Raw genomic sequence first — 22,497 nt, 5'->3', positions numbered from 1 at the left:
ACAATTCATTATATTATAACATAAGTATATATTATCGAGAGGTTCTGAGTTAGAATCCAACCTTAAAATACATCATGATAAATTTTTTGAAGGAGGGTTTTTCCATTCATTGTGGTTTTATTTGCAAGAACTTTGTCTCTTCAATTACGTGCAGATATGTTACCAGTTCACCAAATAAAAAATAGTGTACATAGATGGTGATGACTATCTAGGATCCGACTTCTAAAATGAGTGATTCACTTTAGAGTGTAATGTGAGTGATATCAATCTTCAAAAAATATTATGAAGTTGTTACAGTCACAATTCTTTTAAAAAAATTACTTTGCACTTTACTTTGTTTAGAAGATCTAAATCTAACCATCTAGTTTTTTGCTGATCTTCTATATAGTTTTAACCCTCAAATCTTCTTTTCTTCACTATTTCGATATAAAACTTTATTTCTCTCTTGTTGTAAAAGTTGGAATTGAACTAGATCCTCCGAGTATTCGGTCTCCTATCTGGTTCCATGAAAAATACTATGAGCTAAGCTACATGTCACTTTCAATAAAAAAAAAATAGAATAAACATAAAGAGTTATAAGAATGATTAGGAAGTTGAGTGATAAATAAGAAGGTCAGATGTTCGATTTCCACTCGCAAATAAATAGATGGAACAAATAGATTAGTCATGTGTTTTCCATTTTGTCAATAAATAAAAAAATAATAATAGCAAATTAGTTGAAGGTATGTTATCTATTATTTTGAATCCCTAAATTTTATAAAATTGCTTAATTAATTAATTAAATGTTTTGTCCGGCCAATGTTAAACAAAAATCCCTTGTGCTTTTCCTCTTGGAAATTGTCCTAGGAATCATTCGTTAGACAATAAGTTCCAAGACTTGGTCAACTCTTTCATTTGAGTTTCTTTAATTCTTAAGTGGTTGATAATGCACAACGTTTGATTGAGAATCATGTACCTAAATCATGACAGGTAAAATGTCACACCATTGTACATTTTCTTCCTTTAGGTTATGTTCCTCTCGTTGTGACAATGATGTTTATAAGAATGGCCAATATCAAAATTAAAGATGAATTAATGGGCCCTATATTCATGCATGGAATGCATAACTAAACGGTATAGTAGGGTGTACCCTACAATTTGAATCTTCTAATTGCCTAGTGAAAGGTAGGCTGCCTTGATACTACATTGTCAAGAAGATTGGGATCTATTTAATTTTTGACTAAAGAAGATTGGGATCTATTATCCACATGCATCAGGATTGGATTCAATAATGAATCATTATTTATGGGGCTTGTTGATCAAGGCTTTTCCTTCTTACCCTTTCTGTTTTTCATTTTCTTATAATTTTATTTGAATTTATGAAAGTACCCATAAGTAAATCACTGCAGTATATCACATATTTAATAACAAAATTTAATTAATATGATATTGAGAGCTATGAAGCACCGACACTTCTATGATCAGGAGTGTTGCGGCGTCGGACACGTGTCGGTATCCGACACTTGTATGACACTCCTCCGACACGTGTCGGATAGCTCAAATAGGTGTCCAAAAAATTTTAGTTTTTCCTTCACTCCGACACTCCTTAGGTTGATGTTCAACACCTGTAAGACACTAATGCAACACGTGTCGGACAAGTGTCCTAAAAACAATTATTTTTCTGTTTCTATTTTTCTTAGAAACATACTCATCAAACATATCTACAAAAGTTATAAATTTCTCGAAACAACAATGTTGATCAATGAGAGATTAAAGAGATTACATTTTGATTGCAATATTTTTTGCTTTTTCGATAGTAGATGGACAAATAAAAGTCAAATACTATTGTATCTTGTTTTAAAACTTTTTCTTAATGAAATAACTTGCTTAACTTTGATGCATATGTATATACTTCGATTCTCAATTTAGATTTTTTATAAATATGTAGCGGTGTCAGTATCTTATATTTTTTACATTAACAATGTCGACGTGTCGACGTGTCTGTGTCATGTCGTGTCGACGTGTCCGTGTCAGAATATGTGCCTCATAGATTGAGAGAGTTGATAACATGATTTTCTTTTAAAAAAATCAAGTTGTCAATTTAGGCGACGGTCAAACAAGCACAAATTTAAAGTATGGTAATTGGGGGCAGCTGCTCTCGCTAACTTTTTATGTTGTGTTTTCTTTTTTTACGGAAACTTTTTATGTTGTGTTTGATAAGTATGAAATATTTAATTTATTTTTCTACCAAAAAAAAGGAATATTTAATTAATTATGTGAATGAGCCCCTGCTTGCTTATGAGTAACTCAACATTCCTTTTATTTCTTACACAACATACCTTACTAAGAAAGTGCAAATCGAACATGCTGCAGCTTTTTTTTTTTCTTCCATATTCACGCATTTAGGATAAATGGATAATCATATTTGTTTGATCAAGATCAAACAATTGTTTCAATTTGTTGTAATTTATGATTTTCATTACAAATTTTAATTTTAAAATCAGAATTTTGATCTAACGACCTCGGTATTCTGAATATGTGAAAATCCAACCGTAGAAAATCATGATCTGGTTAAGTGTTTAGAGAAATCCTAAATGCAGTGGCGGAATTAGAGGGTAGCTAGGATGGACCATGGCTACCCTCCAAAAATAGAAAATTATTGAAATACTCTTGATGTTTTTATAAAATTACAAATATAGACTTTTATTTCTCAAACAATAAAATACCTCGGTGCATGCATACTAAGTATCTAAGTGATAGTACTCCCTCTAGTACTCATTATAAGATAACTTTTATTTTTTAGGTTCATTGAAAAATCAATTTATTTAAACTATATTATAGTTTAGATACATTGACATTCCCATGAACCTAAAAAGTAAAAGTTCTCTTATATATAATTAGGACCGGAGGGAATAATACATATCACAAAGAAGATATCACCAAGACCTTCTTTCTTTAGGGGTGGGGATGATCACTTTGGGTTAAGGTGCATATAATAACTAGTCTATTCCCTCAAATGAGGTGGCAAAATGGTTGATACATTAACGACATAAACATAAAAAAATTGATAAAAATACAACATTATTTTTTCTTCACTCACAGCACGTATATCGAGATATGTAAAAAATATTAAAAAAAGCAAAATATATAATTTTATTGTATTTTTGTTAAAAAAATATATTTGAATAACATTTTTCGTCAAAGAATGCATCTTTGATTAAACTTTGGCTAAAGTAAGTAATGTGATATCATCAGCTGTATATGTAGGATGCATGGAATCATGTAGGGTCTCTTTCTATATCTTTTACTTTTCCAACCTTCATATTGACACATACCATACCCTTTAATAACCGTTTAATGTCAATGTGTCAAAATTTTCTCCCCACACTTTTGTATTTAGAATGTCCTTTTTTTTTTGCTTGTCATTTTCTTAACAATCTGGCAAATGAGAGGGATACACTGGTCCTATTGTTGTACATTTGTACTTGGTACTAATACATCGTGGCTTTTAATTTCTCAAACTACCTTTTTATATCAATATTATTTCCTTATAGCTAGTACTAAAAATATTATCATTATTACAAAACATAAAAATCACCAAAAAAACAAAAATTTATTATTGGTCATGTGGACCGACACAATCAAAGAGTAAGACTTGGATTCTATCTACTCCCTCCGTCCCAAAATATAAGCAAAAATGAATCAATTTTTTTGATGTATTTGGTTAAAGATTTAGACCAAATACATCTACTTTTGTTGACCAACTTTTGTTTATATTTTAGGACAGAGAGAGTATATATTTTAAGGGGGAAAAAACTTCTATTGGTAGCATGTAGAAAAATTTCACTCTTATAGTTCTTTTTTTGGAATATTCACTCCTATATTTTGTCAATGTTTTCTCACAACTAGACAATTAATCTTGCATGGGGTTTGAAGTATTTAGTTATTTTAAAATAATTGTACAAGAAGAGCATCAAGGAAGTTTATGCGGCTATTACCATGTTACTGTTACCTCTCCCCACCTCACAATTTTATTTTGCCTTTTCTAGGTCAACAAAACTTTAGGTTTATTATTGCTCAATTATGGAGGCCATTACTTGAACAACATTTAAAAGAAAATGAAAAACTCAAGCATTTATTCTTTTCAAATTCATGGTTAGACTTTACTTTCCTTGCGGCCGAATTCTGGATTACGGCGGAACCCTTTCCCCAAGAACTAGAGGGTTAATATATAATTTTCTTTTCTTTTTGAACTGCAACTGCATTACATTTACTTTTGACCTGAACATTTCATCAACAGAGCATATAATAACATTATTATTATTAAATTAAAAAAGTGGTAGGTGTTAGAGGCAGAAACAGCATTGTACATAATAAATGGGATACAAGAATGGCCCCAACATTGAAGTGGTAAAGCAGATCAGATTCAGAGCAGAGCACCAAGCCAACCCATGCAGTGATGTAAGATGGAATGAATTTGTTTTTGGACCATTGATTCCTAAGTTGTGGTTAGTGTATGGGGGAAGAAAATCTCAGCATTATAAGGCCATTTGAAGGAGTAAACCGGCATTTCGGTACTTGAAATCGAGAAATTCTAAATTTACGAAATAGCAAACTAGTCTCTTAAATTAATGAATGTCTCAATTTAATTCATTTGGTATCGAAGTACTCTTTAGTAAACATTCATCAAAATCAATAAAAGATATACATATAGACTTAAACAGTCAGCATCAACGCATACAAAACCTTTAAAATCATATTGTTGAATTTGAAAGAAAAAAGTACTAAATTGACTAACATTGTTCAATTTAAGGGATTCAGTTGCTATTTCAAAAATTTTAAGGATTAAATTGACTTACTCTTGCAATTCCAAGGACTAAAATACCTATTTACTCACTAGAAGCATGTACAAGATCACAAGCTTTGCCAAAATCCCATTAAGGACAAAAATGAAAGATTGAATCTGCTACAATTTAAGTAACATAAATGACTTGCGGTTAATGGAAAAACAATATCCCAGAAGGGAAAAAACAAGTCAGTTGAGTCAGTTGAATTTATAAGGCTGGTGTTGATGTGAAATATTTCACCAAGGGGTGGAAAAATGACATGATTTTTCACCCAAGCAACTGTGTTTACAGTTTAGCCCCTTTCTTTATTTTCACTGAACTATGCAAAAGTTAATATGTTCACTGTTTGTCATGCCTTGTCTATATCATTTTTTCTAAGCTTTGGCTAATATATACTCCCTCCGTCCCATTTTATAAGACCTCATTTGACTAAATACACTGTTCATAGGGATGGCAAAAAAATCCAAACCCGAGGGACCCACCCGAACCCAAACCCAAGTCAACAGGCGAAACCCGATTTGACTGGGTTTGAGTTTGGGTTCGGGTGACACCCAATAATATGGGTGTGGGTTTGGTATCAGTCAAACCCACACCCGAAACCCATACACCCACCCGAAATATTTTCTAATTACCTAATTACCCCCATAGTCTCCCTCAATTTCCTTGGAATACCTTAAATTTTAGTTGTAATTTAATTTCTTGAAAGTCTATGTTGTAATTTCTTGAAAGTCTATGTTTGAATTTCCTTGGAAGACCTTAATTTTAGTTGTAATTTAATTCAAAGTCTATGTTGGAATTTAATTTCTTAAATTTTCAAATTATTTTCAAATGTGCTGCGGGTTTGGGTGGAAAAAACCCGAACCCAATGGGTGTGGGCGTGAATGTTGTTTTGCCACCCGAACAACCTTTGGGTTTGGGTGATGATTTCGGGTGAGTTTGGTAAGTGTCAAACCCGCACTCATGGGCGTCCGTTGTCATCCCTAACTGTTCATATGTCTTGTTTTGACCATATTTTTCTAAAAATATATAAATGTAAATATTATCATATAAGATCTTGTTCGATTTGTTTCGACGAGTATTTTCAAAATATCAAATTTCTATAATTTTTACTAATGGACAATTAAAGATATTCGTAATCAAAGTTATGCATCGGTGTACGTGCAATGGTCATCTGGTTCTTATATTATGGGACGGATGGAGTAGTTGTATTTAATTCCATTGTCTTTCTACCTACTACTCCAAACCAAAGCATGCAACCCTTTCTAGGATGATCACTGCTAGTTGAAGGTACAATTAGGTAGCTGTGTAGACCACTTGATTGTTTTCTCTATTAGGAAATGTCATGAACTACATGCTGTACCCTTATAGAAGTTATAATGATACATTGCAGAGGAAACACCTAGGAAATTGATTGGTACATTGATAAGAGCTAATAATGGGATTGATTTGGAAAGTGTTCATTGAGGTAAAAATATTTCAGCCACCTAAAGTTGGTATAAAAGAATTTTTTTTCTTTTCATTTTTAAGTTTTTGATTCATCCTAGCAATCAGCAGACAAAAGAGTGCACATTATATTTGCATGCAATGCAAAGTAATGATCTCTAGCTTGTTATCCATGAAGCTTTTGAGCTTAGCTCATATTTCAGCTGTTAATGTTGTTTTCAAAATTCTTAGTAATAATATTTTAAAGAGTTTGTTCTATGTTTTCAATACCTGTCTTGGCCACTACAATTGTCTTTTTAGCATATAACAATCTGGTAATCTTTTTTTCTTGTCATTAATTTATACCAAGACAGGGATCATCATTTTATCAATCACAAATACGTAATGGTTTGTTAGATCTTGTGTTATTAACAAGGTTTTAAATTACTGTTGCACTACATTGGAATATATCGTGAAAACAATCAAAAGCAATTGAACTAGTTAAGATTGAAAAGAAAATGAAAACATAAAACATCTTTTCTTTGTAATTCAGTGTACTGCTATTCTCAGGACACTAATGGCAAATTATGTTCCAAGTTACAATAACCAATCATGCATATGGGATATGTTACTAATGTTCCAAGTTTTATCAACACTCTTTCAGACACATAATTTGTGAACATTAAGTGGGTCAAACCCAAAAAACTAGACCCATTCTCTTTCATTATTAATGAGCATGTTAAAAGAAAATGTTACTACCATTTTATTAGCTCAGCTGCTCGCATTCTTGTCTTCCCATTTCAGCGCAAAGTGGCAACATGACCCATTGCAGCTGCTCGCATTCTTGGTCTTGACATATAAATTAGATTGGTTTGAACATTTGCCTCCTTTCTGAATACAGGGCAGTCACTTTGTAGCAAGAGTAGCAGATTGACTGTTGTATAGTGTCTTGTATATCCCTCTAATGGTAACAGGAGTCGTTCTACAACAGCCGCCTATAAGGCAAGCCCCTAACTCACACCATTTACTAACATATGAGACAAAATCTTCATTTGTAACACCTGTATTTTGCTGCAATGAGAACAACCTAATATCAGTATCACGTAAGTCAAGAAATCCTTCAAGATATTGCTGTCTCTTGAATTATTAAATCTCTAATAAATTACTCCCTCCGGTCCTATATATAAGAGAAAGTTTACTTTTTAGATTCATTAAGAATGTAATGTATTTGATCCATAATATGGTCTAGATACATTAGATTCTTAATGAATCTAAAAAGTAAATTTTCTCTTATATATAGGACCGGAGGGAGTATCTCCATCTGATATTTGGACTCTCACATAGATCAACATATGCTATATGATGTACTTATCAACTTTAACCGAGCAGAAGGTACATATACTTGTAAATCACAACAAACTAGATAAACAAGTTAAGGTTAGGTAACGCACAGAGGATACAAGGTCACAAACTTTCACTTTTTTGCATTCAAGTCCACATAGGTTCGATTAATTTCTCATGTTTTCAATGTTATATGCACTCTTTAACATTGTTCCAGGAAATCTAGAATTCCGCTGGCTAAACATGATTAAGTAAATTACTCATCGATTTGAATTATGACCAAAATGGTATACAATCACATCTCACTAGTATAGGAAGTTTAGTTCAATAAGATTCATACATGAATCTACTTTCCAAGCTCTCCACAAAACTATCACCTAGTGGAGTAAGGTAAAACGAGAGCCCAAAATTTAAACGTATCGACAAAGCAACAACAGAAAGGCAGGTCCTGCTCTTGGCGTCAGCTTTTTTATCTTCCTTACACGTACTTGTAATTGTATACACAGTAATTAATTAATAAAAGGATGTGAAATCTGTTATTCTAAATTTCTAATACCTACTGGTACTACACTACCATACCACTTACACTTGTGTAATGTTTGGCCTAGTTTCTTTTGGGCTTCTCTTCAGTTGTAAATAGGATATTATTAATATAGAATATTCCGTTCTTTTAATTTTTTCTGCTCTGCACATAATACTGAGATTTTGTGAATCATTAGAACATTATTTTCTTATTCTTCTTGTTACTTATAGGATTCATGTGCAATAATCTATATATTAGGGCCTCTCATTTGTAACTTATCAAGTCAGTAATATGCAGATTTCAAGTATTTTTCAAGTTAGCATGAGAGCCCTTGGGACAGTGGCCCTACTGGATTCTGGTTGAAGAAAGGAATGGAGAAATGAAGGCTGAAAATAATGGCGAGTTTAACATCGTTCGTTTTACCAAAACTTTCATAGAAATAATTTACCAGATAACTTATAAGCTAGTAATATTTCTAAGTTCAACTTTAAAGTAACTTATAATAGTTAATAAAACTAGGCCAAATGCTGCCTTAGACTCAAGCTTCTAAGCACAATTCAGTTTTAAATGACAAATTACACACAACAGTCTCTGAATCAGTTTTAGTATTTAAATAAAAATGAATAGAATGATTTCAGTGCGAAGAATAGGGATAGGCATAGTGTTGGAAACCCAAGAATTGAATTCCAAAGAAAGAACAATTTTATTAGGAAATAGGAGAGAATCTCTCCTCCTGGGTTTCCCCTTCACAATAGAGAATACTCTATTCACAATTAGAATATTCAAATGAAGGCTACTTATTATTTAAAGACTTGCTGATAGGCTTAACAGACACAGCAAATTAATCACCTGAACAGCCATCTAACAAGATAACCAACTAACGAATTACTCTAATAACTACTTTAACTACTCTATTTTCCCTTTATTCTATAATCCTAACCTATCACATAGTGGCACACAGATTAAAAACTTAAGTTTGATTCTTATTTTATTTAAGCATACAATTTTCTATATTTCAGGCAGAATTAACTTTCACAATTAAATTTTCCAACACATATTGGTTCAAAATTTATATACCTTAGATCGCACAACTTTTATCTTCGATAATTGATCTTTGTTGAATTTCAAAGACAGACTTGACCGCCAATCATTTAAAAACAACATAAAATGCAACAGTACAACCAGATGAAATGAACTTACCACCCACTCTTTTCGATCACCATCATAAGTTTCCCCGCTATTTGGATATATAGCAATTGGTTTTGTAGTCACCTGAAAAAATTATATGTGAATCAGAAATGTTTGTTCAACATTGATAAATTGAAAGCTATAGTAATTTATGAACACTGGAATGTTTTCTTACATGAAACTAATGAAAGTAGCAAATAAAATAAGTAAAAAATCCTTGTCAATATTTCCAAAGAAAGAGTTGCACATGAAAATCAAGACCGAGTCAGTTTATATGTTAAGTATTATAATCAAAGAAGCCACCATTTACATAAGCCATCTTAATTAACAAAAAATGATAGACTAACAAAAAAAATTAATAATACTCAATTATTGAACCTATAGGTCTATATGCAGATTAAAATCCGCTAATGTTTTTATCCACCCTAATAGAATATGATTTACCAATGCAAATGCAGCTTGGCAAAACAGATACTGGCTCTTGTAGAAGTGAAAGTACATTAATAAATAAAATTCCAAAAGAATGGGAGGTTGTTTGAAACAATTTTTTTTTGGATTAGTTTGAAACAATATTTTTGAATTTTTGATAAATGAAAAGAAAAATAAGTTCAATAATTAACCCGCACATTCAGTCAGAAAAGAGAAACCTGAGGTTCTACCTTCTTAAGAAGAAGTATAAGATCGTGTATAAATCTAGGTGGGGTACAGTTGATTCCAACAGCGACGACTTTCTTGCATGACTCAGCAATGGAACCACATTCCACCAGAGAATCGCCACTGACAACATTAATTCCATCCTTAGAGTTAAAACAAAACCATGCTGGAATCTTTATGTTCTCTTCTTCCAGAAGTTCTACATAAGCCTGCTTAGTCAAAAACAAAATGAAAATGTAAGTGTTGAGACTTAATTTTTTTTAATGCCCAAACTTATTATTTCCCTTTAGATAGTTGTTTATTATATTCTTGTTTTGCAAGTTGGATAGAAACTAGAAACTGGATCAAGAGTCAAGAAAAATGGTGATTTTTATTAACAAACCCCTACTTCCCAATCTACATCAACCAGCAGGGCCGTAGAGTTGGAAGAGGTAGTAGAATGCACAGTACTACAGTACAGAGATAATGAAACAATCTCCAGGCACTTAAAATACCGGATTTGGATCCTCTAAAGTGAGGAAATCAAGGGCTGTGGTTGTAACAACCCCGTGATTTATTATGATGTACCTATAATATCTACCTTTGATTTATTAATTAACGGTTGGTATTACTCACGTTACACTCTAGAGTGAATCACTCACTTCAGAGGAGCCAAATCCTAAAATACCTAGTTCTTTCCCACTCTAAATTCATCTCTAGAAACCATAGATATCTTTGACTCCTTCTATCCATCTTTATCTATCTTTAAACTTTAAGCTTATTGAACAGGACATAAGGAAGTTGTTAAATAGCCTTAGTTATAACTTATAAGCAAGCAAAGTTCATTTGACTGAATTACCCCTCAATGAAATACTTGAATCAAAATATTTTATCACTGTATCGATCTACTCTCTCGGCTACTAATATTGAGGGTGAAGTTCGAGGAACAAACAACTAATGCTCTGTTTATTTTCTTAAGAGATAGATAAAAAAAAAAAGAATTCTTCATTTCCTCTATATAAATAAAAGAACAAATAAAAATACTATCATAGAGGGTAGATTTATCATTTGAGTGTCCAAAGCTTCTAGGATACCTGAGCTTCGATCTTATTTGGAATTGTTTCAAATGCAAGCAGGTCTGCACCTGAATCTGCCAAAATTTGAACTCTTCTTCGATGAAAATCTTTGAGAGTTGCCAATGTGATAGCATCACCATAAATCCCACTGCCAAGAACATGTCAAGAAGCATAGAAATTGTGAAAAATGTGATTTTTATAAGAAGAAAAAGTTGATCAAACCCTAAAGCTTTTTAAAACATTAATGATTCTATTTTATAAAGAAAAAACTCCAAAACATACATGCACGATGAACACATTTATTTCAGACAACCTTCTGAAAAGTTTCTTTTATAAGTGCAAAAAAATTGTGCCAAAATAATGAATACCAAGCTAAACACACTACCTCAAAAAAGTAATATATCATAATATCATTTCGCTCGTTGATCAATTAATGTACAACATACTAGATAAGATAAGAAATATACTCAATAGCACGAGTAGGGAAAAAAACACAGATGCTGCTAAAATACGAGAGAACCTAATCATTTCACCTGTACTCTGATCCATCAGCCAAATAAGCTCCATAGCTCCCAACTGATGCTGCAATCAGAATAGTGCGTTTCTTGAGGATTCTACCATCAGACTTATCACCCGAAGAGCACGCAGCACATCTTTCATAATACAAATCACGAGCCTCACAAGCAATTTCAACACTTCTTCTTAGCATGTTTTCACCTTCTTTATCAGAAAAACCTTTTTCCTTAAAACCTTGAATAGTAGCCTATGCACATTACAAATAACTACCTCAGGATCCACTTTAATTAGTATTATAAAAAACACAAAACTACGGAGACAACACATTTTAAGTAAACTGAACTCACTTGATAAGATGCTGTTGTTATAATGTCAGCACCATTTTCCAAGTAATCAAGATGCACCTGTTTCCATAGAAAGCATAATCAGTGATAATTTTGATTTGTAAAATAGCATGATTCGATTAAGTTCAAACAATTAACGATTTCCGTAACAGTTTCTAAATAAATGATACACGAAAAAGGAATAAAAATTAGGTTAATTAAAACTTAAACCCTAAGATCACTATTTGTATAGTACTACAAGAAAAACAGAAAATGAATTTACAACAATATGAATTAACACTGTAATGAGATGATATAGTTAGTTGTATAGATACAATGGCACATGTATTATGAATTAACCTAAAAAGTTGAAATAGTGTAACGGTGAAGAAGGAAGAGTGAGTTACCTGGCGAATGAGGTTAGACTGAGGAGTAGAAATGAGGCATTTGGCGCTCCAAAGAGGATCGTTGAGGTCTGCGCCATGGCGTTCAAGCTCTGTTGCAAGACCGCCGTCGATGATGGCAGTTCCGCCAGTTTGGTGGAGAAAATCCGATATCAAAGACGATGACATCTTGACGCAGCCAAATGAGGAGAGGAGGACAGAGAAAAGAAAGAGTGGGTTAATTTATTTATTTTTGACACAAAATAATACTCCCTCTGGTCCTATATATAAGGAACACATTGAGAAAAACACACATACCAAGAAGTAGTAGTTAACAAGTGCTTTCGAAAGGTTTTAAATTTTAATTAAAGAAACTATTTATTGTTAAAAAATTTAAAGAAATTATTTATTTAAAAAGTTAAACATTTTAATTTTAATGTATTGACTTTATATTTATTCAATAAATTTTGAGTTTTTTTTTATTTTAATTTTTTTGTTTAGTTTTGAGTTAATTTCTTTTAAACATTCACATAGTACTTTTATAAATTGTCCGCGTATGCAAATCTATCAGCCACGTGGACGATTTAAACAAAAATTTGACGAAAAAGACAAACTTAAAACTTTTTAAACATAAATGACCAAATCAAAACTTAAAATAAATATAAGGGACTAAATATGTAATTAAACCCAAAATAATTTATAAACAATTTAAAGATAATGAGGTGGACTATTTAATAAATGTTCCATCTTGAGGCAATTAACAGAGTCTCTTTAAGCAAGTTGATACCAACTTTGTCCCGATCCAATATCGGATCATGACCGGCGCACAAGCTAACATTAACTCATATCTCCGGCTGTGCAAGCCTAATACACTAGCTATAACTTATACACTATGACAAATATACTTATTTAAAATATAGAGTTACTGAAATTATAGTTCGACAAGGAGAGTCCTTGGTCCTACATATCCCTAAACGATTAGGAAATCAGGTCCACGTAGTTCTCTAAGTGTTGGTTAACTATCAACAAAATATATATAAAAAACTATCTCATATCGCTTATCTTTTTCAACTACGTTCACATAGACCACATTGTCTATTCGTTGTAATTTCTCACATACTCCAAGCAGACAAGAAGTGCATTATTGGTTCTGGACATACTCCAAGCTTCACTTTTACAAAGAAACAATGTCATATGTATAGCCAAAAGCCTTATAGTGGATAAATCTTCATTAAAAGGGAAATGAAAAGGCAAAAAATGACTTTTACCTCCGTAGAATCTGTCACGGTCGTGCCAGTGCTTAGAACTAAGTTTTCTCCATCTGACATGCTTGACACAATCGTGTTGAGATCCCACACAACCCTAGCAGGGCCAGCTAATGGCAAAACTTGATTTTTCACTTCCTTTAACATTAAGTGACGATATTTTTTGTCTTTGGCTTGGTGTATGAATGAAGAGTTTTAATTATGGGTTGAAAATTGTAGATTCAATCTTTTGACCACTAAAGATGTATTGTGACAATTCAGTTGTGGTTTTATGGCTAAGAATAACAAAAGTGGAAGTCGAATTAAGTATACCGACATTAAGTACTTAGTCGTGGAAGTCGAATTAAGTATATCGATATTAAGTACTTAACTGTAAGAGAGCGCATTAAAGATCAAATGATTGTTATTGATCAATCATATTAGTACTGAATTGATGATTGTCGATCCTTTAATTAGAAGTGAAATCAAATATTTAAAACATTTGAAAATTGGTCAAAGTTTCTTATAAAAAATACCAAAGTTTTTCACAAAATGTTCTTTATAAAAAGGACCGGAGTGAGTATTAATTAGGTTTAATTATTATATAATGAATCATGTATGTATGAATTTCTCGAGACTTCTATTACCACTTTACTATTTCAAACTCCTAGAACAATTTACTACTCCGTTCGTCCTAAAATGAGTGATACAGTTGACCGTTTCAGGTATGCCGATGCATAAGTTTGACGATTAATATTTTTAATTGTATAATAAAAATTACAAAAATTTGATATTTTAAAATATTCATCGAGACAAATCCAACAACATTTATATGCTAATTTCTTTTATTTATTAATAAAGATAATGGTCAAAAAAAAAGTTATTTGAATAGTGAATATGAGTTACTCATTACCGCATGAGTAGTATATATTAAGTATTAACATCAAATCTTTTATGGAGTATATGCTTGCATAATTCGTGTTTATGTGCTTGGTTAACTAACCAACTTAGTGAACGCACCACGTCATATAAACAATCTCAAGATAGTTAAATTGGTCCATCGACTTCTTCTACGATACTTAAATTGTCCTTTAATTTGTTTGAAAATAGTAATTCTGGGTGTCAAGTGTAGATGTTACACACGCTTTAAAGTTTAAACGTTAATATATGTCCGCCAATGTCACTTCTCACTCACTTATGCAGAGACCAATTTGGCATCCATCACTCATCGGATATTAGTTCGATTAATCTCATGGATCGAGCGAGTCAAGGGACGTGTTGTGTGAGTCGGATGTGGCAGTTTGATTGGCTGAGATATATGGTTGGATTGGAACTGATCTGAGCTCACCCAAATTATATTACCAACAGATATAGATATAGCAACAAAAAAATTTCAAACAAAGATATAGCAAGTTATATAGCCATTAGAAAAGATTTTATGCGTAAAAAAAAAAAGATTTTATATTTATTATGATTTTATAAAAGATTTTATTCTAAATAAAATCTTTTTGCATTTATTACCCAGAGGAGAGAGAAAGAGTGAGTGTGTTTGGATTTGTAGTGTGTGTCTATAAAAGGAAGATATCATAAGTTCATAACACAACATTAAGACAATAACATTAGTTTACTACCAACTCACGGGAAGAAAAAAAAAATCTTATTATATTGTTTTTTTTGTTTGCTCAAAAGAAAAAGGTTTTTAATGGCTTTCGATGGAAATAACAATGCAACAAAACTCAATACTCGGAAGAGGAAATTTGGTGAAATCATGAAAGGGGAAAAATCAAACAAGTCTCAAATGACGTTCTCAAATTGTACACTCGGACTTTTCAACAAAGCAACGAAGCTCTCTGTTCTATGCAACGCAAAAACTGCACTCATTGTCGCATCACCAAACAACGAACTCTATATATGTGGCTATCCTAATTGTGACGCCGTCATTCAACAATTATTGACCGGAAAAGACACCATTGAAGAAACTGAGAAAAAGAAGCAAGAGAAGATTGTTGAAACCCTAAGGATTGAATATGAGACAATTGGAGATAAACTTAAGAAACTTATGGAAGAAGAAAAGAATTTGCAAACTATCAACGATGAGGCGGAGAAGAGTGGTTCTATTTCCTCTTGTTGGTGGAATGACCCTATTGATGATATGGATTTACAATCTCTCGAGGAATTCAAGATTTCTTTGGAAAAGTTGAGACTTAATTTAGGTTCAGCCCTTGACGAAAAGAAGTTAATGTCCACACTTCGATCTTAAATTAGGTGTCAATAGTGATATTGCAACTTTAATGTACTACCCCGTTTCTTGATTTTAAAAAAATTTCTTTTTTTCCTTTCTTGTTTCTTGATTTTATTTTATTTGTTACTAAAATGTTTCTTGATTTTATTCTTGATCAAATTGTGTTACGATGCTAATTTAATCTAATGTCTTAATGACTGAATTTTGTTTCACTGTTTGTTGATTTAATTTGGGTTTCTTGATTGTTTTTGTATGAGCAATTGTGTTAACATAGATCCTATGGGGTCGGGGGAATTGAACATATCTATTTCATCATGTTTTATTTACCATAATATGTCAGTTAATGAGTATATAGTTATTTGATCTTTTTTTTTGTCTTCAATTATGAATTAGTTGAAAATAAATTTCAAAATAAAGTTGTTTATCATATATTTGTGTGATTGGGTTGGGGGGAATGACGTTCTAAAGAATCTATTATCAAAACAAAATTGGGATCTTTAATGAATGGTTTTTTAGTGGCTTTTATGTTTTTATCCATCGAACTATTTTTAGTTTATAGAATATTCTTTTTATTTTTGGTACATAGTTTATAGAATATTCTATGTTTAAAATTTGTAATCAAATAAATTCAACAATATATAATTTTCTAAAACTACATTAAATCCTGTTTTCCTGTTTTTGTACATGGCACCTCAGGGTATTCTGTTTTAGTCAACTCTATTTGTTGGGCAAATATCATCAAAATCAAAACTTTTAATTTAATGTACAGAACAATATTTACATGATCAAATTACTAGTGCAATTTGTCATGACCAGATTAAGAATAAAATTAAACAGTTTAATCAAATAACTGGGTTCAAATGGTTGTGAGTTTCTCTTAGATTGTTTGGGAGAATCCAAGTTCAATTTTTGGTAGGAACATTTGATCTTGAATAGCTTTACCGACCTCGTGGTCAAACTTTAAATTATTAGAGTCACTTTAAATTCGTAGAACTACTTGAATGGGAATATACTATATAATTGAAAACCCAAAATCACAAACAAACTGACAGCAAAGATGATAACAAATTATAAAGAGCAATGTAAATGCCGTACACGAGCCAGGCCTAGCAGCAACAAAAAAAAACCACAGCAGAGCTGCATCCTTGAGGCTGTAAGCAACAGAAAATTACCGAAAAGAAGACGCAACAGTTACAGACACAGACACTGCACATATACAATACCGAATAATAGCAGTAAAATTAGCCTCCACACAGAACCAAAAACCAGAAGCACTAGTTAACATCAAAAGCTACTTATTTTTCTTCTTAACTATCTAATTGGTGTTAGTAACTAGTTGCACATACATATTTAAATTTTCTTTAATCATAAACTCTACAACAAACAACTTTCTCAGATTGAATTGAAGGAACTGTAATACGGAAGTCTAGAGCACCAGCATTACCATGACTCTCAGACAAAGGGCCAGAGTTTACAAACCCTTCAATCGTTAAACTAAATGTAATAGTTCAAAGAGTCAAGATTATTTCTGCATGGCATCTGAATCTTGGTCTGATAGGCGTTCCAGAGAACATCAGAAGAGTGAACTCCTCTGCATTAGCAACCACACATGTAAAAAATTTGGAACAATCACGCACACATGTCAAATAAACATACAAGCAGAAAATGGAAACATGAAATAAAAGAGCCAAATAGTTACACAGTGTGCATTGATATACTAAGAAAATAAGAATTTTAGTTTCCTAAATACCTTGTTCGCTGTTGCTTTGTTCTACATTGTTGTTTCAAGCTCCCTAAATTGTCTAGAGCTCCTTCAAACAGTGTTAGCTTCCATGATGCAGGGAAGAATAAGTTAAACCATGAGCAATTGTTTGCAAGATAAACTGAAACTTTTGTCCAAGGAAGCAGCTTATGGAAATAAATAATAACCTAGCTCATCGAGAAACTGTAATGAAACATGATTAACTTCAGAAGACGAACTAAAAAACAACTGGGATGTGTAATAAATTCAAATTAAAAAAACAATTCCGATTTCATAGTAAGTTAACTTTTTATCATTTCATACTCATGATGACAACAAGAGCCTGCAGTTACATGAGCCGATAAGATAACTACAGAACTGTAACACAGATTATGAGACATAAGGTAATGAATTAAAAAGCAAGTTAGTCTTCTGCCCTTGCCGATTTTTCTCCAGCCACAATGGCCAATTTGTGAAGAATGGCGACACCATGGCATTTAATGGCCAAACTGGCAACTTTGAATGGCAGACTTTTTGCCTTATGCCATATGCAATCAATAATACTGCATACTCTTGAAGTAATGCTCAAACTTTATGATCTAAATTCACCACGTGTCATGCGAAGAGTGATACATACTTGTTTGCACCTAGATAAGAACTAGACATGCAAAACAAATGACTATGGACAAACTGTTCCTCTTCAACATCTTTTTTTTCTGTTGATAGGGAGAAGCATCAAAATGGTCTAATGCAGAAAATATAGACAACCAATTTCGTATAAAATTAACTTTTGGAGAGTTGATCATACATATACAAAGAGAAGAAAAGCAGTCGGACAACTACACCTAGAAGATATATATGATCAATACTCGAGATTATGTTCAGACGATACCTCTGAAATGTATTTAAAGACGTGTAAGGGAACATGATTTTTGTCAGATGCATTAAATTTAAGCATGTAGATAACAAAGTATCAAAATGTCTCACGTCAAAATTTTGCAATTAAATGATTTATCTTCTTCAAAAGGTCATTCAGAGTAGAGGTGTCCCATGGATTAATGCCATCAGTTTCCAATGTAGCAGATTCTTTATAATCAGCCTGAAATTAGAAGTTACATAAGAGTTCTTAAATTGATATTTGAAAATCTCAAAATTGAACTGAGACAATGTTGATGAAACAAGTTGCAGAGACCATTAAACTAACTAGGATCACATTGCCATCTTAAACCGAATCATAGCATATTTACTAGTTGAATATAAAGAAAGTGATGGTTAACCAAATCATAGCATATTTATAACGTATACACTATTCAGTTTCAAAGGATTATTTATAGTAATACTTGTCTTGAACTACTAAGTCAAAAAATCTGAAGTGACCAAGAGCTTGAAGCTAATTCAAACAAATCGGATACAAGAGAAACCCGATTTCAAACTGAAAATTGAACACAATCAATCAAGTTGGTATCACATTCAAACAAATCATATATAGAAAAAACCCTAATTCTAACTCATGATTATCAATTTATCACTCTATGAATTGCAACATGTTATAATGAATAAGCCATACCTGCAACACAAACATTCAGTAACCAAAAGTCATAAACATTCAAGCAACATCCACCACAACACAAATCCAAATCGAAACTGTCAGTAACCAAAACTACATGAAATCGAGTCATTGCTTGAGCAAAACAGAATCAAAAAAGGCAAAACTACCTGCAACACAAGTAGAAAAATCTCAATTCTAAAATTACGATCGGAGCATGAAATACAAAAATCGACAAGATCTAAGCAATGGAAACGAAAAAATTGGAATATCCAGAGAAAGTCAATCCATTGAGCGGCGAGGCGGTGTGTTGGTGGCGGCGGAGATCGGAGGTGACGGTGGAGTAGGAGAGGAAGAGGTAGTAGATGCGAGGACCACATAGGAAATTGAGGGAAAAACGAGGGAATTGAAAATTGGGGGGAAAACAGAGGCGCGCTGAATGAAAAGATTTTATTAGGCTGCGTTTGGTTCAAGAGAGAATGGGGCGAGAGAGATAGGGAGGAGAGAAACACAAGAGAAATAGCTTTTTCTTCCGCAAAAATACCCACAACGGGTAAGTTAAAAACCCACATTTTGGGTATGGGCACGTGTATGAGTAATTACCCGCAAAAATGAACGGGTATGAGTAATTTATGCATGATTAAGATTATGCGCTTAAAAGTGCGTATAAAACAGCTTACGCACCAAACAGGATTTTAAAGATTATGCAGGAAAGTACAATATGTATTCTGCCTCTGATGTACATTACATTCGCTCCCTAGATGGCGAACATGGGGGGTGTAGCTCCCAAAATGGCGAACAAGGGGGTGTTCGCTCCCGAAATGACGAACAAGGGGGTGTTTCCTGTATGGATGGCGATCACTGGGGGCGAAATAAAACTTCAAAAAATAAGAATTTATGATTAGACAAAAAAATTACATCATTTTGAGCATTACATATTTACATCCAGCATTTTCATTTTCAATTAAATAAACTAAACAATCTCAATCTCCTCTTTGTCCCCTCATCCTCAGTCGACACATTTGGCAAATTTGCACCTAAGCCGGAAACAAACATATAAATATGGGCCTATTTGTCTTTCAATCTCCACTACCAATCACTTCACCTCAATGGGAGAGTCTCATTTGTGTCCGCTATAGTTTGAACTGTGTAACTCAAATATGGAGCTTGGTAGTACCTTTTTCGATTACTCATAACATTCCAAAAAAAAAATTAAATTACAATAAAAAGTCTCAACCATCGGACTCATTCCAAAACTTTGGTAGTTTGACCCAAAAAGTTTCCTTAGTAAGGCACACACTTAGAGAAAGGAATCGATGTATAGATTTTTCGCTAATATGTTTGGTATAAAAGAGTTGCTCTCTCAAATTAATATGTTTCTCTCTATCACACACTTAGAGAAAGGAATCAATGTATAGATTTTTCCGCTAAACTTGGAGCCTCCTCAAATGTCGACTTCTTGACTCATACTTCTCCTCCAGAAGACATTCATGATTTTCTTAGAAATGATGCAATAAAAACCTTCTTTCTTCGTGAATTTAGTTTTTCTTTAGTTTTATTTTTTCTTTCTTTTTAGCTTTCTTAAAAAAAAAACATAAATAATGTGTTTAGACAAACTCTTATTCTCTAAATGCTTATTAAGTTTTATAGATATAAAACTTTTTTTTTGTCAAGCCTAGTGTAATTTTCCTAAATTCTATTATGAAACTTTGTATTATTAGTAAATCAAAATCAATTGAACTCTATTTAAAACCGTTAGTTAACTAGTTAGTGAGATGATGATAAATAAAAGCAAAGAATGGTTTGTGGGGGGTTTCTTTGGTTTGTGAGGGTTTCTTAGAGAGAAAAAGATCTTTCAAATAGACTGGTTTATTGCAACTGTATTAGTCTATGTGGTGCTTCTTGGTATTCTATGTATTTTGTGTCTGTTCTACGTAAATTTTAGGGCTATTTAAACCAATCTTTGTTTTAAGAAACTGGGTATGGGCCCGACTCACAAACAACTGCTCTGCATTGATGCAAAAAGAATCGGCCAGTGCGCACGATTCCACTAGTTCTGTGGCTCTGCACGGCGATCCTAGCCGCTCCCACCAATTTACGTTTCTTCAAATGTACAAACACAACGAGACCTAGCATGATCGCAGAATCACATGATTCTACGCGCTTACTTGCGATTTAACTACTATGCTCGCGGTCCCTTAAGTGATTTTACTATAGCAGACTAGTCTTTTAAGTTGTTTTATTGTAGTAGATTAGTTCTCTATGTTTTTTTTCCCAACTTGATCATTTAACTCTCATAAACATGCACACCACTGACATTTTTGAGTTTCCGTCGAACTCATGTTCAAAAAATTCCTATGTAGTTGTTATGCCAATTTTGTAATAGAAAAACCCTCCCCATCTTCAACCATTTTATTCTACCCTCACACTCACCACTAACCTAACAAATCAAAACCCTCACCTTGAAATCGAAACCACTACATTATCCGCTTCCCCTCAAGCAAAAAGAACACAAAATTGTCAACCAAGCCTATAGTCATTTCAGCCTCAAAAGTCGCTGGGAAGATGAATGCAAATGAGTATGATTTTACAATATCTATTCACGACTTTAAAAAGCGATGAAAAAATTGCAAAAAAATAATTATTGATTATGATCTTACAGTGAAATCAATTCCAGGATGATCTGAACTCCAAAATATATCATGATCCATGACTACAAAGTTTCCTGAAACTGTATCACCATCATGTAGAACATTCTCTGATACACATTCCATGTTTTGCTGGTAATTAGCTATTGTTTAGAATTTCTGTCATTTTTGTTTTATTGGCTTAATTGTAAACTTGAATTTGATTTCTGAAAGTGGATCAATTTGTGTGGTTATTTTTCCTTCCACTCCATATCCGTACGAGTATTCCTTTTAAGATATCAATGCTTGCCTATGCTTACAAGTAACTGTCCTTGTTTCCTTAGTAAGGCACGTAGCCTAATCCAAGGACAATCTATTGAGTCATCTTCTAAAGTCAAAAATACATATTTTTAACAGTGGTCCAAGTCTAATTCAATACACATTTTGGGGCACACCTAACTTATGTTCATGTAATAGCATACAAGCACTAGTTTTCCAACTTCTTGTTGGCTAGTAACTATGTCACATGTGAATAGACTATTGCAGAAAAATAAATGGTTTAATTACCAACTTAGTAATTCTTTTAGAGAAGTACCATGAAAGGTTAGTGACATGGAATGTGATGTGTGAACCATGTGGTGGACCAAAGAAACATCAATAGCATGTGACTTGTGAATAGTAAATGCGTGACATATCAAACCCCACCATACTTGATAACAATTGACATAACATTCCAAACAAGAAAGTCTTGGTTGATCACAAGATTTGATCTCCACACACAACATATATACTAGTAGTGATAATTTAAGTATTTTTTCCAGTACAAACTCCATTCAACAAATTATAATAGAGACACCTATCCAACA

At 32.7% G+C, this 22,497-nt stretch overlaps 3 protein-coding genes across 7 annotated transcripts; 1 reads left to right on the top strand and 2 right to left on the bottom strand.

Moving 5' to 3' along the window:
• Window positions 1–6,763: 6,763 nt before the first annotated feature.
• LOC123892702 (selenocysteine methyltransferase-like) lies at window positions 6,764–12,505 on the bottom strand. The gene is made up of 7 exons (XM_045942556.1): window positions 12,256–12,505; window positions 11,873–11,929; window positions 11,543–11,772; window positions 11,028–11,157; window positions 9,960–10,163; window positions 9,313–9,384; window positions 6,764–7,319 (listed from the first exon to the last, which is right to left on the bottom strand). The coding sequence occupies exons 1-7, from the start codon at window positions 12,418–12,420 to the stop codon at window positions 7,155–7,157; spliced, it is 1,023 nt and encodes a 340-aa protein (XP_045798512.1). The 5' UTR covers window positions 12,421–12,505; the 3' UTR covers window positions 6,764–7,154.
• A 2,672-nt stretch (window positions 12,506–15,177) lies between these two features.
• LOC123892240 (agamous-like MADS-box protein AGL62) lies at window positions 15,178–15,735 on the top strand. The gene has a single exon (XM_045942046.1). It carries the CDS (start codon window positions 15,178–15,180, stop codon window positions 15,733–15,735), a length of 558 nt encoding a protein of 185 aa, XP_045798002.1.
• A 1,022-nt stretch (window positions 15,736–16,757) lies between these two features.
• On the bottom strand, window positions 16,758–19,535 carry LOC123892763. 5 transcript variants are annotated; one of them, XR_006803276.1, is made up of 4 exons: window positions 19,026–19,535; window positions 18,446–18,557; window positions 17,468–17,662; window positions 16,758–17,308 (listed from the first exon to the last, which is right to left on the bottom strand). XR_006803276.1 is itself a non-coding variant. In XM_045942624.1 (4 exons), exons 1-4 carry the CDS (start codon window positions 19,038–19,040, stop codon window positions 17,212–17,214), a joined length of 336 nt encoding a protein of 111 aa, XP_045798580.1. In that variant the 5' UTR covers window positions 19,041–19,448; the 3' UTR covers window positions 16,758–17,211. The 5 variants fall into 5 exon arrangements, 2 of the variants coding, with proteins under 2 accessions (XP_045798580.1, XP_045798579.1); XR_006803277.1 differs by having other exon boundaries at window positions 18,351–18,557; window positions 19,026–19,464; XR_006803275.1 differs by having other exon boundaries at window positions 19,175–19,450.
• Window positions 19,536–22,497: the final 2,962 nt, after the last annotated feature.

Source organism: Trifolium pratense, linkage group LG6 (genome assembly GCF_020283565.1).
Source record: "Trifolium pratense cultivar HEN17-A07 linkage group LG6, ARS_RC_1.1, whole genome shotgun sequence".
Lineage (NCBI taxonomy): Eukaryota > Viridiplantae > Streptophyta > Magnoliopsida > Fabales > Fabaceae > Trifolium > Trifolium pratense.
This window is presented reverse-complemented; position numbering and strand designations above follow the sequence as displayed.

Excerpts from the sequence above, each read along its gene's own strand:
- LOC123892763 (XM_045942623.1), bottom strand. The coding sequence starts at position 19,384 with ATGTGGTCCTCGCATCTACTACCTCTTCCTCTCCTACTCCACCGTCAC. Across the intron at positions 18,558-19,174 it reads TTTTTCTACTTGTGTTGCAG|GCTGATTATAAAGAATCTGC; the intron begins GTAGTTTTGCCT and ends TTCTAATTTCAG. Across the intron at positions 17,595-18,460 it reads GAAGAAGATAAATCATTTAA|TTGCAAACAATTGCTCATGG; the intron begins TTGCAAAATTTT and ends TTTCAGTTTATC.
- LOC123892240 (XM_045942046.1), top strand. The coding sequence starts at position 15,178 with ATGGCTTTCGATGGAAATAACAATGCAACAAAACTCAATACTCGGAAG.
- LOC123892702 (XM_045942556.1), bottom strand. The coding sequence starts at position 12,420 with ATGTCATCGTCTTTGATATCGGATTTTCTCCACCAAACTGGCGGAACT. Across the intron at positions 11,930-12,255 it reads AGTCTAACCTCATTCGCCAG|GTGCATCTTGATTACTTGGA; the intron begins GTAACTCACTCT and ends CTATGGAAACAG. Across the intron at positions 10,164-11,027 it reads CAAATAAGATCGAAGCTCAG|GCTTATGTAGAACTTCTGGA; the intron begins GTATCCTAGAAG and ends TTGACTAAGCAG.